The 13438-nt window shown below is 49.0% G+C and overlaps 3 protein-coding genes across 3 annotated transcripts; 1 reads left to right on the top strand and 2 right to left on the bottom strand.

The window, feature by feature from the left end:
* Positions 1–84: 84 nt before the first annotated feature.
* On the bottom strand, positions 85–1668 carry N7482_001464 (FAD-dependent oxidoreductase; the record flags this gene model as incomplete). Its single annotated transcript, XM_056683589.1, has 3 exons — positions 85–540; positions 607–1261; positions 1367–1668. The coding sequence occupies 3 exons, from the start codon at positions 1666–1668 to the stop codon at positions 85–87; spliced, it is 1413 nt and encodes a 470-aa protein (XP_056547195.1).
* Positions 1669–3322: 1654 nt separating this feature from the next.
* N7482_001463 (uncharacterized protein) lies at positions 3323–4689 on the top strand (the record flags this gene model as incomplete). Its single annotated transcript, XM_056683588.1, has 2 exons — positions 3323–4479; positions 4536–4689. The coding sequence occupies 2 exons, from the start codon at positions 3323–3325 to the stop codon at positions 4687–4689; spliced, it is 1311 nt and encodes a 436-aa protein (XP_056547194.1).
* Positions 4690–5431: 742 nt separating this feature from the next.
* Positions 5432–7296, bottom strand: N7482_001462 (cytochrome P450; the record flags this gene model as incomplete). Its single annotated transcript, XM_056683587.1, has 6 exons — positions 5432–5895; positions 5953–6507; positions 6573–6641; positions 6721–6823; positions 6880–6996; positions 7072–7296. 6 exons carry the CDS (start codon positions 7294–7296, stop codon positions 5432–5434), a joined length of 1533 nt encoding a protein of 510 aa, XP_056547193.1.
* Between the last annotated feature and the right edge of the window lie 6142 nt (positions 7297–13438).

Here is a 13438-nt window from a genome sequence, read left to right as displayed (position 1 = left end):
CCCAATTCTCTATGCCGCCCGTATTATGAGCTCGAAACTTTTTTATATGTCTGTATCGTTGCAGCTCAAATGCTCCTATGCCATTCATCTAAACACATGCAGGGCGCCAATGAGGCTGGCTAACAGCCCGAAAAGAAATATCAAAGCCCCCATGCTCTTCGCTCCAAACCTTCCATCTCGCTCTAACGCCACCCGTGCTCGTTCGGGAAGGGGAATATAATTGAGAGTGACTGCGGCGGCCATCTCTCTCTTGTTTGAGTAGTAGGCCGGGAGAACAAGATACTTCAGAACGTAGCGGCAGATGATCCAGTGCTTGAACGAGTCAAATGATTGAAGCCGGGTTGTGAACTGTGACATCCTATCCACAGCCTGAAGGCGCTTTGCAAGCAAGCCCGTACATTGGCCCAAGGTGTCCTCTATGTCTTTACTCGTTGGCTTCCCTTTCCCGGATGGAAGTCGAAGAAGGGTGACACAAGCGTTGGCAATATCTGCCGCACATTCCATGGAAATGTTCGCTCCTTGGCCAAGGTTGGGCGTCAGCTAATGGTGGAATTGTAAGTACACGCGTTGAACCATTTCCGCTTAGTGAAACAGGGTTGCGATTACCTTAAAGGCACAGTCACCGATACAGGCGATCCTGCCATTGCTCCACGCTCGCAGCAGGCCCTCGGCCAACGGGACCGAGGCGATGTTGGTAGCGGTAGACCACAGATCCCTGAACCTGGCGTCGCCCCAAATGTGATAATCTAACAGGGCTTCCACTTGAGCTTGAATCTCCGATGAGGAATGCCCTGGTGGTGTGGACGGAGGGATAATGGTTCGATCAAGCTTCACGTTCACGAACCAGTAGATCGTGCCATCCACATCCGGAACGATCAAGAACGTCACACCTGTGTAAACCCGATTGACTATTTCATGGGGCCCCAAGATCGTCTTTTTTGGTTTCGAGCTTCCAACGAGGCATATGTAATCAATTTTCATGCGCTCTTGTTCTTCGGCTGTTGAACCTGGTTCCCTACTTTCGGCCACCTTCCACATCTCTGATCGTACCATGCTATGGACGCCATCTGCACCAATTATCAAGTCACCTGTAAACTCACGGCCGTCCGCGGTTTTGACAATGACGTTCTGGCCCGGCACGGAGCTTGCCCGTATGTTCACAGCCTTGGCGCCGGTGTGGACGTTCGATGTGTCCTTCAAGGATTGGTACAAATGCTCTAGCAGCTTCTTGCGGCTTATCGTCGAAATTGGATAGCCCAGGCTAGATCAATTGTCAACGGTTAAAAATGGCAGAAGTTGCAAAACAGGATAATAAAATATAAGAACAGGGAAAAATCCTCAAAAACCAAAACTTCGAGATACGTACCTGGCCTTAAACCATGCCCAGGTAAAAGAGTTAAAACTCGACCCGTTCGGAAAGCCCGTGTGATAAGAGTTGATATCATACAGGTCTTTTCTCAGACGGTTATAGATACCTAGTTGGTCAAGTATGCGCGCCCCATTCGGCTGGAGTGCGATCGCGGCCCCGATGTTGGCAGTGATCTCGCGGTGCTTTTCAAGAACAACGTAGTCGATACTGGTCCTATCTAGGCAATTAGCAAGAGTCAATCCCGCTATGCCCCCTCCTATGATGATAACCCTCAGGTTCTCTTCCTGGATGGTATCCATTGCGATATCTCCTCCTTCGCAAGGCAAGTGGGAAAGGGGAGGTGGAAAGAGTCATTCGTGGTTTATTCCCAAGACCTGATGTTCATTCCCCAGCCCTGACTGACTCCCACCCTCGCCCCCCTTACCCAGCCTGCTGAACTCGCCTGTGCCAAGCCGTACAGATTCCCGACATTGGCCCCCGAAACGGATCGACTCCGCCGTCAACTCAAAGCAGCGGCCTGTTGGGTTCCCACCATGCGCACAACTCACAGGAGGGGTTTTCCAATGAGCCATCGAATTCATCTCGGAGCGGTGAAGCGAACAATGACAGCTGGGGTTATGAAGGCACTTTACTCCGGCAAGGGACAGAATGTGGATTAGGCAGAATGTTGGTTGCACGACGTGATCTAGCGGTCCGTCGCGGAATTCCCGCTTCCGGGCTCCGTAGACCGTCTCTTCCAACGTCCACCAATGTCAACAATATCTTGCATAGCGCTGGTAAGCTGTGTAACTGCAAAGCGGCCTTGTAGGTCGGCACAGTACTCTAGATATTCTTTATTCACTGACTCACCGCCATATGAATCGCGCGACCACGCTGCATACAAATACATTAATGCCTGCAAGGAGCCAGAGAGGTGCGTGACATTGCAGGATCAGATGTGGAAGAGAGGAGAAAAACCAATGGAGTTGAAAGATTCTGATAAGTGACCATCCTACGTTAGAGCGCCACTAGGTTCCAGTTACACAGAAGGACAGCCTTGCATCCTGATATTAGAGAGGAAGGACTACTTGACGCCGCTATCTATAGATTATACACAGGTATGTGCGGGTCCGAAAGAGGACTCGGATGATGCGGGCACGTAGCAAATTTCGTGGTTCGAACCAGCACTATACCCCTAATAAAAGCTTTTTCCATTTTTTTTTTCTTTTCTTTTCTGTCTTAGAACAAGGAGGAGCTATACGTAGAAAAAATAAATGATGCCTAAAACGTTCAAAATAGATACGATACATACTTTTGTGCATCCGGTCCGACGAGCAGATGGAATCTTATCTATTGTGTACAAATGGCGAGGATCAGTATACACCATGGTGCGGAGCACGAAGCAAGGCTCAGGCCCAAGGCGCCCCGATAACATATTTCCTTTGTACTACACACTCCGAGAATGCTTGTTATGCTCATGCCTGGTGGAGAGAGCTTTTGCTGGTCATTCTTGACGATCCAAAATATGCACATGTGCCGTTGTGTCTGGAATGCACCAGACCAAGCTCCCTGCAGTAATTCTGGATTGCCACAACCGGCTCTGCGGAAGCTCGTTCAAACTGGGCAAAGAAGGAGATTGGGTGGCATACAGAATGGCCGCAAACTGTACGGTGAACAAGTCTAGACCAGCCCCTGGGCCACCTAGCATTGTGCGTCTTGCTGCAACGGTACCTTAAGCTCATGCACCCGTTTGCTCTGGTTACCATGTCTAGTAATTCAGTTATGTGATGCTGCCGGGGGTGGAAGCCTCCGGCTGAAAATCCCGGTATTGTTGGTAGTACATTAAACACTCGAACCCACTTCGGCTGTCTATTTGAAAGCAGCAGTCTCTTCCTTTTTGTTCTGGTCGACGCCGTACAACCCAACCTCACTTGCCATATTCTGGTAGATACAGCTTCCACCTACTCGTGAAAGATGGCCAAAGACGCGATCACCGATCGACCCCTTCCTGCCGGAACGAAGACAGAGTCGGGCAAAGAGCGAGGTCCAGAGAAAAGCATTACCAAGCTGGATACTTGGAGAAGCTTTGCCAAGTACGGATGCTTCGATAGCGAAGCGGAGCAACAATGGTGGAATGACAGCGGAGCGCTGATAGCGCGTTTTCTCCAGATAATGGATATGGACATCCACCAGCAGTATCAGTATCTGGTCTTCTTCCGCCAGATGGTCATTCCAGCTCTGGGACCTTGGCCGCCAGTTCGTCGGTGCTGCCTGAATACTTCGGAGATCGTGTGGGAGCCCAGTGTCAACTGGGGCCCGGGAAATCCTGTGCTTAGGGTCAGTATCGACCCAATCAGCAAAATCACCGCCACTGCTTTGGATCCGTTGAACATCGACACGGTCAATAGTATGGTTTCTCGACTGGCCTCGCTGGGGCTGGAGGGGTTCGACCGCACACTCCATTACCATTTTACCCGCGAGTTTTGTATCCCAGAGGAACGCTTGAAGACTTTCCAGCAAGAGAGCAGAGAGCCGATTGCGTGGTCGCAAACACTCCTTGGCTTTGACTTCAAAGACGGCAAGATAGTCACGAAACAGTACCTTTGGACCCGACAAGCTAGCCACGCGAGTGGTCTACATCCACACGCTCTAATCCGCCGCGCCGTTGCGGGTGTTGAACCCCAGATGCGATGCTCGGAGGCAGTCGAGTTAGTCCTGGAGTATATGGAGAAATTCCACGCCTCGACGCCGGTGCCGTTCTTTAGTTGGGACCTGGTCGATCCGTCCAAATCGCGACTGAAACTTTACAGTGTAGACTGGAAATGGACCTGGGCCAAGGTCCAAGAAGTCTGTACACTCGGGGGCAAGCTCCAAGGCCCACTAATCGACCGCAGCCTAGATATCCTTGCAAAACTGTGGGATATGCTAAAGCTGGACGAAAGCAAGCCTACAATGGGGGCGATTTGGAACTTTGAAATCCGTCCTGGCCATGCCCAGCCCAGTATCAAGTTTTATTTCGCGCTCTGTGATCTAACTGATGCCGAAGCTGCACAGGTAGTGTCGCAGTGGTTTGACCTTCTCGGATGGCATGAAAAAGCCAGATCATATCCGGAGATCTTGAGATATCTTCAGTGAGTGCTAATTATTTTTTTTTTTTGTATGTGCGCGTTTTGACATTAGATGATAGGCCGAATCGCAATCTTGATACAACAAAGGGTTCCCATTCATGGTTGTCAGTTATGGTCACAGAGGACAGTGCTTACACGTCACTTTACTATCATCCCTTGGGTAATGGACCTGATGATCATAAGATCCGGGAATCGTGGTTTAGCACGGATTGATTTTAGGAATAGCTATTTGGCGTTCATCAAACACCTCCGTTGCGAATTCGTTAGCTAAGATGGATCTGCTACCTCTCCGCCCAGGCCAGCATGTGCCTCTCTCAAGAATCCAGCTCGTATGCCGCAGATTTAGTCGTTTATTATGATCCCGGATGCCTTCTTTAGCATGTTGCTGCAATTTGACACTGACGGATATCTTATGCCATTTATGCAAGTCTACTCCACTTAGATAAAGAACCGCCAGATGGCAGCTTGTTTCTCTTATTTATCAGTGGTTTGAACATATCCTGAACAATAGTACCATCTCAGGCAGGCGAATAATTTCCACGCATGATATTCTTGCCTTGAAAGTGGATTTTGATTTATACATATGTTATCCGAATCGTTAAACACTTTGATCATTACAAGCCATGGGGTAAACTTCGCTCAAGCGGAGAGTCTCTTTGAACAAATTTCCATTTTCACCGTCCTTGTCTACACTCCTATTAGTGCGAATGGTACGTATTAATTCTGCTTGACTAATTAGTTCTCTGTTTTAGCACGGTCTGTATTTCTCAGGCGTAATATACCAAACTAATCAAGATCAATTTCTGGCACATTGGTATTCCATCCCAGCACCAGCTCCATCCCACGGAACAGGCTCCAGCTAAAGTACTCCATGAATAGGATGCCATCAGCGACTTTTGGACTCAGCTTTCTATGCTGCCGTGTGAGGTAGACGCCAGCCAACCCTTTGTCCCATTCAGGGCAGCTGGATTTCCTCTTTCCTCCGTCTCAGCGAGATCTTCGCCATCGGATCAGTGAAAAGATTGAAACCTAGGCTGACAATATGTGGAGGCCGATTATCAGTGAGCCGGAAGTCGTACTTGAGGAGCATATGGCATAGAGCGATCTTGACCTCGTTTGCGGCGAAGAAACGACCCGGGCATGCATGCTTGCCGTACCCAAATCCCATGTGATTGGGCGTCGAGGAGACCAACTGAGCGTATTTCTCTTGCTCCGGTGATTGACGGAGGCGCAGAAACCGATGGCCGTCGAAACTGTGAGGCTCTGGGTACTCGTTCGGATCCCACATGGAGTCGCTGGATACCATGACCGCGGCACCCTTCGGGATAGTGACACCGTGGGATAGGTGAATTGTATCCTCGGAGACACGACCCATGGAGACTGACATGAAGGAAGCAATGTTAGCGCGATGTGCATGTTCTATCAGATTGAGTGTAGGGTGGAGCTAACTAATCCTTGTGGGCTTCAATCGCTGACTCTCTTTCAGGACGCTGTCCATCAGCTTTAGGTTGAAAAGACCCTTGCGAGTCCAGCCTTGATCCTGAATGACCGAGATGATTTCCTGCCGCATCTCACTGAGAAGCTCTTCCCTCCCGCAAATGTCATACAGCACCTGCGTCATCATATCGGCTGTCGAGTGGATTGCTGCAAAGGAAAGAAGAAGCTGCGTGATCGCTGCATCATACGGACGTCCTTCACACGATTCCTCCACCCAGTCAATTGCGTCGGACAGACGCCCTGCTGCATCTTTCTCACTCTTCCTCTTGGCTAGGACCGCGGAGATCATCGCGCGGGCTTGCTCAATCTGCGTCCTTAGCTTTTGACAGGCAGGCAGGAATCGAGCGATAGTGGGACGCAGACGCTTAGGCCATAGGAATAGCGCCTGCGTAGCTTCATAGACATGCGTAGTGTAGGTGATGGTGATTCGATGCCACTCGGGGTTCCGGCATAGATCGTCCCCAGTGAAAACTTTGGAGGATAGCTGCGCGACGATTTGAAGTATACTCGGCTTCAGTATGAGTTCCCTCCACTCTTGGGACTTGAGTTAGGATTTCTGCAAGCCGGTTTATATCATTTGGGACTGCTAAATCGCCTACCTGGATTATCGGTCCAGTTCTTGGAGAGCGCATCGGAGGTCTCGGCAGATAAGGGCACTACCAGGCAGTCTGGGAAATTGTCACGGTTAATGAGAACAATATCTATTTCCCCACCTCTCCTTGCCAGGTGCATCTTGAGTCAACTTACCTAGAGCTTGCTGAAGCTGCTGTTTGATGGCGTTGAGCATTAGTTGACCCTCTACCGTTGCCACATTGAATGGTTCAAATCCGGGGATTTTCGAGTGAAATTCCTGTCATTTCATGGTCGTCAGTGAACGACATTGCTCGAGGCCATCAATATCCGTACATTCGCCGTAAACTTGCTCAAACTCAGTCGGTCATCGTTGCGGAGTTCCTTTGCGTACTTGTTCGAGAGCACGAGGATCGGACCGTTGTCGGTTATCATGCAGAAGGCGTTTTTAGACTAAAAAGAAGCCATCATGTTGAGAACATCTCTTGTTTATGAGCGACAAGAACAGTTGTTGGACTGTTAGCTTACCGCGGAAAAGCCAGACTTGATCAGAGCCGCTGCCTGGGTTTGGAATCGTCGACGGGCATTTGTGAGGAGGACTTCGTATTTCTGCTTACCATTGACAGCTGGGAAATCGTACAAGGGGCTTCCCGACAATATGTTAAGCAGAACCCATGCGAAGATTGGTATTGCGAGGAGATAAACAACGCCCAAGTTGGCGGGAAATACTTCGTAAATACTGGTGAGGACCATGGTTGTTCAATGTTGCTCTGTCCTAGCTACTGGGCTGTGTCGAACATGGCCGAGAATGGCTACCAACTTATATAAACAACCTAGCTGCGCCACCTTTTGCCTTAGGCACTATTCTGAGGGTAAAATCTGAGATGGAATGATGAACAAAGGCAGACTCCCTGCGAAGCCTAGAAGCAAGGTGGGGTGTCATACAGTGCTATTGCTTGTGAGTGCATATCTTGCATGCCAAGCCCATGCAATGACCCTTTTGGAAGTGACCAATTATGTTCGTGTGCAAGGGGAAGAAAACCAGACACAAAAATAAACTAAATCGAGTAAAGTAAACCTGAAAAACAACACCAAACTTGCTTCCAGGTGTCGCCCCAAAAAAGAGAAAAGAAGAGAAAAAAAAAGGAAAAAAAAAAATAGCGATCAAGGAATGCTGTTGCATGTTTTCCTGCGATCCTGTCTAACTCCTTACCGATGCATGTATTGACAACGCAACACAGCTGCACGACCAGTAGATGCTACATGATAAGATTTACAACATTGCTCGGGCCGCCACGAACCGCTCAAAGTTATGCACTTGGGGTATGCGTCATAATTCCACTGTAGACTCGAGTGTTCTCGACCGAGGACACATAGTAATAAGTTGACGATTTGATCAACTCTTTAGTCAATTTGGTCTCCTGAGCAAGATCAATCTGCGTCTAAGATGGCCATAATAAATCATACAGGAGACGGCGTCGTTCTCAGCTACGGGCCCTGTCTTGCTGGCGCTATCGGCTGCAGCATTTTCCTATCTTTCCTCAGAGAAAAAAAGATGCACTGGCACAAAGATTTCCCTTTTTTGATGGTAGAAAGGCGAATGAGTTCCTATACACGAATGCGAAAATCAGGTTCTTGAACCATGGCGCGGAGTATCTTCAGAGGTTCCAGGCTAAGGTGATATATTCGCGCACCCACTCAGAAAATTGACAGGAGATCTAAAACTCATTCCTTTCAGGCCCGGAACTTTCTTCTCATCACCGAGCGCGGCCGAAGATTTGTCTTGTCAGGCGAAGAATATGAGGACGAAATTCGTAACGATCACCGTCGGAGTCATGCTGAATCTCTCCAGTTGGTAAGCAAATATAACTTGGATCTGAGTTAACCACTACATCGTGAACGCTTCGAGCTAATGGAGATGGGAAAGAAGGACTGATGTATTGACTTGCCCGACTTTGAGCCCTTCTCCAATGAAAAGAGACACGGGAAAGTCGTCAACGACGTTGTCCTCAAGTTGATCAAGGCTCTGCGTAAGGACTTCCAGCGGTGGAGCCAATTTCTTACCGCAGGATTCCCGCTAACATGTACACCATTTTCACCAGCAATGATAAAAGAACCAATCATGGACGAGACTAATATTACCTTGAAAGAACGCTGGACGGATTCACCAGGTCAGCGAGGGAAATTGTTTCCTGGAATCTACAAGGGCCGATGGGGGAGTATATCTGCTAAATAAGGCCTGGAATAGATTGGCACGAAATTCCTCTCCACTCCAGTCTGGTCCGCTTGATTGCGCAAGTCTCCTCCGGCGTGTTCTTGGGGACTCGTCTCTGGACAAGTACCCGGAACTGATTCAGGCACTCCGGGAGGAAGTGACCTCGGTCGTACACAGGATGGTATTAACCTGGGACCTCGTAAAGGAAGAGATTCCAGGGAAGCTACCAAGGCACAGAGACTTTGCAGTTGATGAACTGGGAGGACTGGGCAGATCGACGGGAAATATGCTTCGCGGAAGAGGCAAACTTGACGCAGTGCGCCCAGGGCGGGATTCCCTTGTACTCCGTCGCGGCCGAGTCTGTTCGATATATCCAACGAACGGTCCTGTTTGCCAAAGAGAGGAACATCTGTCTTACAATTCGGAAAATGGGACATGGTCTTGCTGGAAGAGCAAGCGGACCGGGAGATTGAAAGGCATTTCCTATACCGCTAACTTTAATCCCTCAAATTCCGATCCGAATTAACAGTTAATTCGAGCACCCATGCTGGCGAGCTATACAAGGCTGACGCAGAACATGGGTTTCAGTGGTCGTAGGACTTTGCAGCACCGTCGGTGTCGCAGAGGGTTTTGTGCATAGCGGGGGGATGCCTATTGTGTTTCCCAAGCTCGGGTAGGGATCGGATCAGGTTCTGGAAGCTACGCTTTCGCACTGCTGATGTGAGCAATATCGTTCTTTCATTTTTCCCGATTGCTTTCAAAAGTGCAAAAAGCTAATACGGAGTTCTAGGGAAAACACGTCGCTGCCAATACATTCGAGAACTCGGACTTTTTTTGGGCCATTCGCGGCACCGGCGGAGGCACATTCGGGACCATCACCACGATGACTCTTGCAGCATATCCGGTCATACCCGCCACTGTCCCACGCCTCAGGTGCACCTTCGCTTCTGCCGATGAGACATACTGGATGGCAGTGCAGAAGCTCATCAGCATGTTTCCTCGAATCAATGCACAAAGGAATGCCGCAAAGGTCTATCTGTTCCCAGTCCTTCCGACTAATGCCTCATGGATCATGCTGGATCTCTTTGACTTAGATAAGACAGCGCACTCGCATCTTACTACTTTCCAAAGCTCCCTGAATGCGACTGGCGTACCCTGCGAACTGGATATTGCCTTTTATGACTCAGTGATGCGAGTTCGTCGCCCTGCCCAAAGGTGTAGACCAAGCGGGAATTGGCATCATAGCAAGATCTATCCGTCTTTCTGCGGATTTTGTGAGCTCTCCACAAGTGCCAGCCAAGATGGTCCGGACATTCTCAGAACTCCACCTAGGGGAGGAGACATTTTAGCTTGCACGTTCTGGGCGGCGGCCAAGTCATCTCTCATAAGAAGCGCATTGACAGCGCAATGCATCCGGAATGGCGGTCGACTATGGTCGCCATAAGCCAGGCCCTCAGGCTTCCATCTGGCCCACAGTGGGATGAGAGAAACGTGATCACGGGACGATTACATGACCACCAAATGCCTTTACTCAGGGATTTGGTGAACAGCAGCGGAGCTGAGAACCCTGCCTATCATGCAGTCGGCTTACTGAAGAATCGGAACTTTCAGAATATGTACGGGGGCACCAACTACAATCGACTGCTGGACATCAAACACGTGCTCGATCCCCCTGATGACATAAAGCCGTCAATGATGGATACGATCTATGGCTCTCTCAAGAAACCGCCAGAAGCAACCTGTTCAGCACTCCCCATATCTTCGCCTGTAGTCAGTTGGTTGTCTTGAAAAGGCAGACGCTCATTTTCCCATTCCTCTTAGGACTATCAGCAAGGTTTTCTGACTGCCTCGGCTTTCCGAATCTTGCGCAAGAAAAGAATATATCCGACGTCAAGTAAGAAACATATGACCATATGCCACTTCGCCATGGGAGACACTAGCCAGTCGAATTCATGCGGCCAATAAGTCCCTCGTAAGATTACAGAGACAATTCCCACGTAAGAACCAAGAAACCGTGATAGCCTATCATAAAGGACGAAAAGAAAAAAAGGAGCATAGAATGAGCATTATTCCTTCCTATCTGAATTGCCAACAAGGGGTCATCTGACTTACCAGATTATGTAGGAAGTACCACGAGAGCCCCCTCGGCTTATCAACTGACACCAAGCACCGACACAAAGCATCTCCAGACAAAAAAAGGCGCCCCAGTTGGCGGCTCTCCCAGCGCCTACTGTCTCTGCCAGAGCTACGTGCCCGGAGGCGAAGGCAGCGATTCCAAGCAGGAAAATCAATGTGATATTCCTCTGAACGAAGGGGGCATGGCCCCATTCACGTGGGGAGAATTTGATGGCCGAGTACATGATCAGCAAGTTCAGCATCATATACGTGCTGACCACTACCTTTTCGGCGAGGTTTTTCGACGGATAGATAAACGTGTAGACAAACTCCCAGGCAAAATTGCAACAGAGGGGCAAGATAGACATCCCGTAGGTGCGGTCTTGAAAAGATTGATAGACTGTACAAGAATAGTTAATTGCCCAACCAAGACCCTGAGCCAGCTGGGCTAGGTCGGCCATCCAGGCGACCTCCAGATACTCCGGCGGGGCGGAAGAACCATCAAACCAATCCATCGTGTTTGTTTTTTGCGATGTAGAAAGTGAATAGGGCGTATCTCCAGCTGATAGGGGCTGAATGATCGGACAATATGATCAGTTTATCTGACGCAAAAGCGCAAATTGTATTTGCGAACAGGGGACGACGACTGACTTCTTCCTCCGATTTGGGAACACTGTACAAGCTGTATTCACGTCTATAGCTTTGTTCTTTATGTTTAAGCGAAGCCTGAGACGAATGTATTGAATGGTAAGTCGGGTCCGAAAACGCTAATTTCCTGAAAACTGTCTTCCGGAAATCAGGTATCACCGCTTCTTGCCAGATACTGAGATGCTATTGGGCGGTATGCCTATGCATTGCATATAAAAGAGATACAACAAAGAGGCCGTGCAAAAGCAATCCCAAGTCCAGCCTGAGATGTGCATCTTGGGTCATTCGGATGATATAAAGGGGTAGAGCATATCATGCATAATGATGGGCTGTGAAAACTATGCCACGCATATCTAACAATGGAATTCCCGCCAAAGCCCTTACATTTACATCGGCAGATTGATAAGGTACGGACCGAAAGTCTGTTACACAACATTCCAGTGGATCCGCACGAGCAAGGGCTATCGGTCTTCGCCCACCCACACCGCTTTGATCCATTGTATCTTGAAGCGGTGTGGGTGGGCGAAGACACGGATACTGAGTAGTCTGGAAAATGGGCCACCGTAGTTGCAAGGAGCGGCACCTCAAGCCGAGGATATGTAGAGGCAGGATCTCAGGCAAGGTGAATTAAGGGTCGTGAGATCTAGCGGCAAAATGTCTTACACAATACAAGGAATTGCGTGGTGGTCTCAGACTCAGTCCACCACTATGCATATGCTTACACAGGCAAAGTTAGGAATGTTGTAAACCTTGCTTGAATCGAGGTGTACACTAATTTAAACACTAACACTGCATGAATATTGATAACCTGCTCTTCTCGTGTACAAACCCTCCCTTGGAAGGAACCCCCACCCCCCCCCCCCTTCCCTTCTCTATTTTCAAACTACAGCTCTCCAAGGCTAAGCGAATGCTTGAGAATAATGCCTAACAAAGTCTACTTGGGCCCTGTGGCTAACAGATGCATATAGCTCTTGCCAGTGCCTGCGCAAATTGTTATGAAACCTTTATGTTACTAGGAACTAATAGCAAATCCAGGTATTCAGAGGCCTCGTGGAGCTTCTCGTCCGACCACACACTACAGTCGTGGCATCTGTGAGGGACCCTTTCATTAAAAGCTCCAACCTTCTCTTGAAATGTCCTCGTGGAGAGTCCACAAAACTCGTGTTTTCAGTATTGATTCCCGATCCGAGACTGATGCTACTACCGCTGTACAAAGACTCCAAGATCAGCCATCTGCCACTTGGATGTTGTTATTGCAAACAGTGGGATATGCGACGACTACTCTCCAGTGCACGATGTCGATGTCCAAGTGATCAAGGAATGGTCTGAAGCGAAGAGCTATGGGCCAATCTACCTCTACCGAGCTGTGTATTCTCTACTGCAAAGAGTTTAGAACCCCATATTTGAGGGAGATGGGAGCCCTATTGGCAGCATCAACTGTATGGAACATAGAAACGTCCTCTCCGCTGCATATGGTACGAGTAAAACTATTCTACATTGGATGTTTTGCAAAATTCATTATGAAGCAGCCCATGTGGTCAGCTTCGCGGTGAACCTGGTTACGTTTATACACTTAACCTTTCTTCTCTGGGTGGTGAGCCACCGCAAGATCGTCATTAATCAGCACAATAGATTTCTTCAGACTGATATGGGAAACCGGGCGGTCAAGGTGTTTAACATGCGACCGTCTCAAACAATGGAAGCCAGCAAAGGGCGTCATGGAAATAGTAGGCCAACCAACACCCCTTGGAGAACTCTAAATGACTGACTGCTTCGCAGATTGACTCTCCCATCCGAGAAACGGTGGGTGCTCGGCTCTGCTGCAACGGTCCAAAGTTACCCTGGTAAAAGATGAGACTGGAAACGAGATTCGAAACGCCCTGAAGGGTGGCTAAAGATAATTCTATAGCCTGTCAT

The sequence above is a fragment of the Penicillium canariense genome (genome assembly GCF_028826845.1).
Source record: "Penicillium canariense strain IBT 26290 chromosome Unknown utg000001l_segment0_segment0, whole genome shotgun sequence".
In the NCBI taxonomy this organism is placed as follows: domain Eukaryota; kingdom Fungi; phylum Ascomycota; class Eurotiomycetes; order Eurotiales; family Aspergillaceae; genus Penicillium; species Penicillium canariense.
Note: the sequence above shows the minus strand (reverse complement) of the source record. Positions and strands in the feature narration are given on the sequence as shown.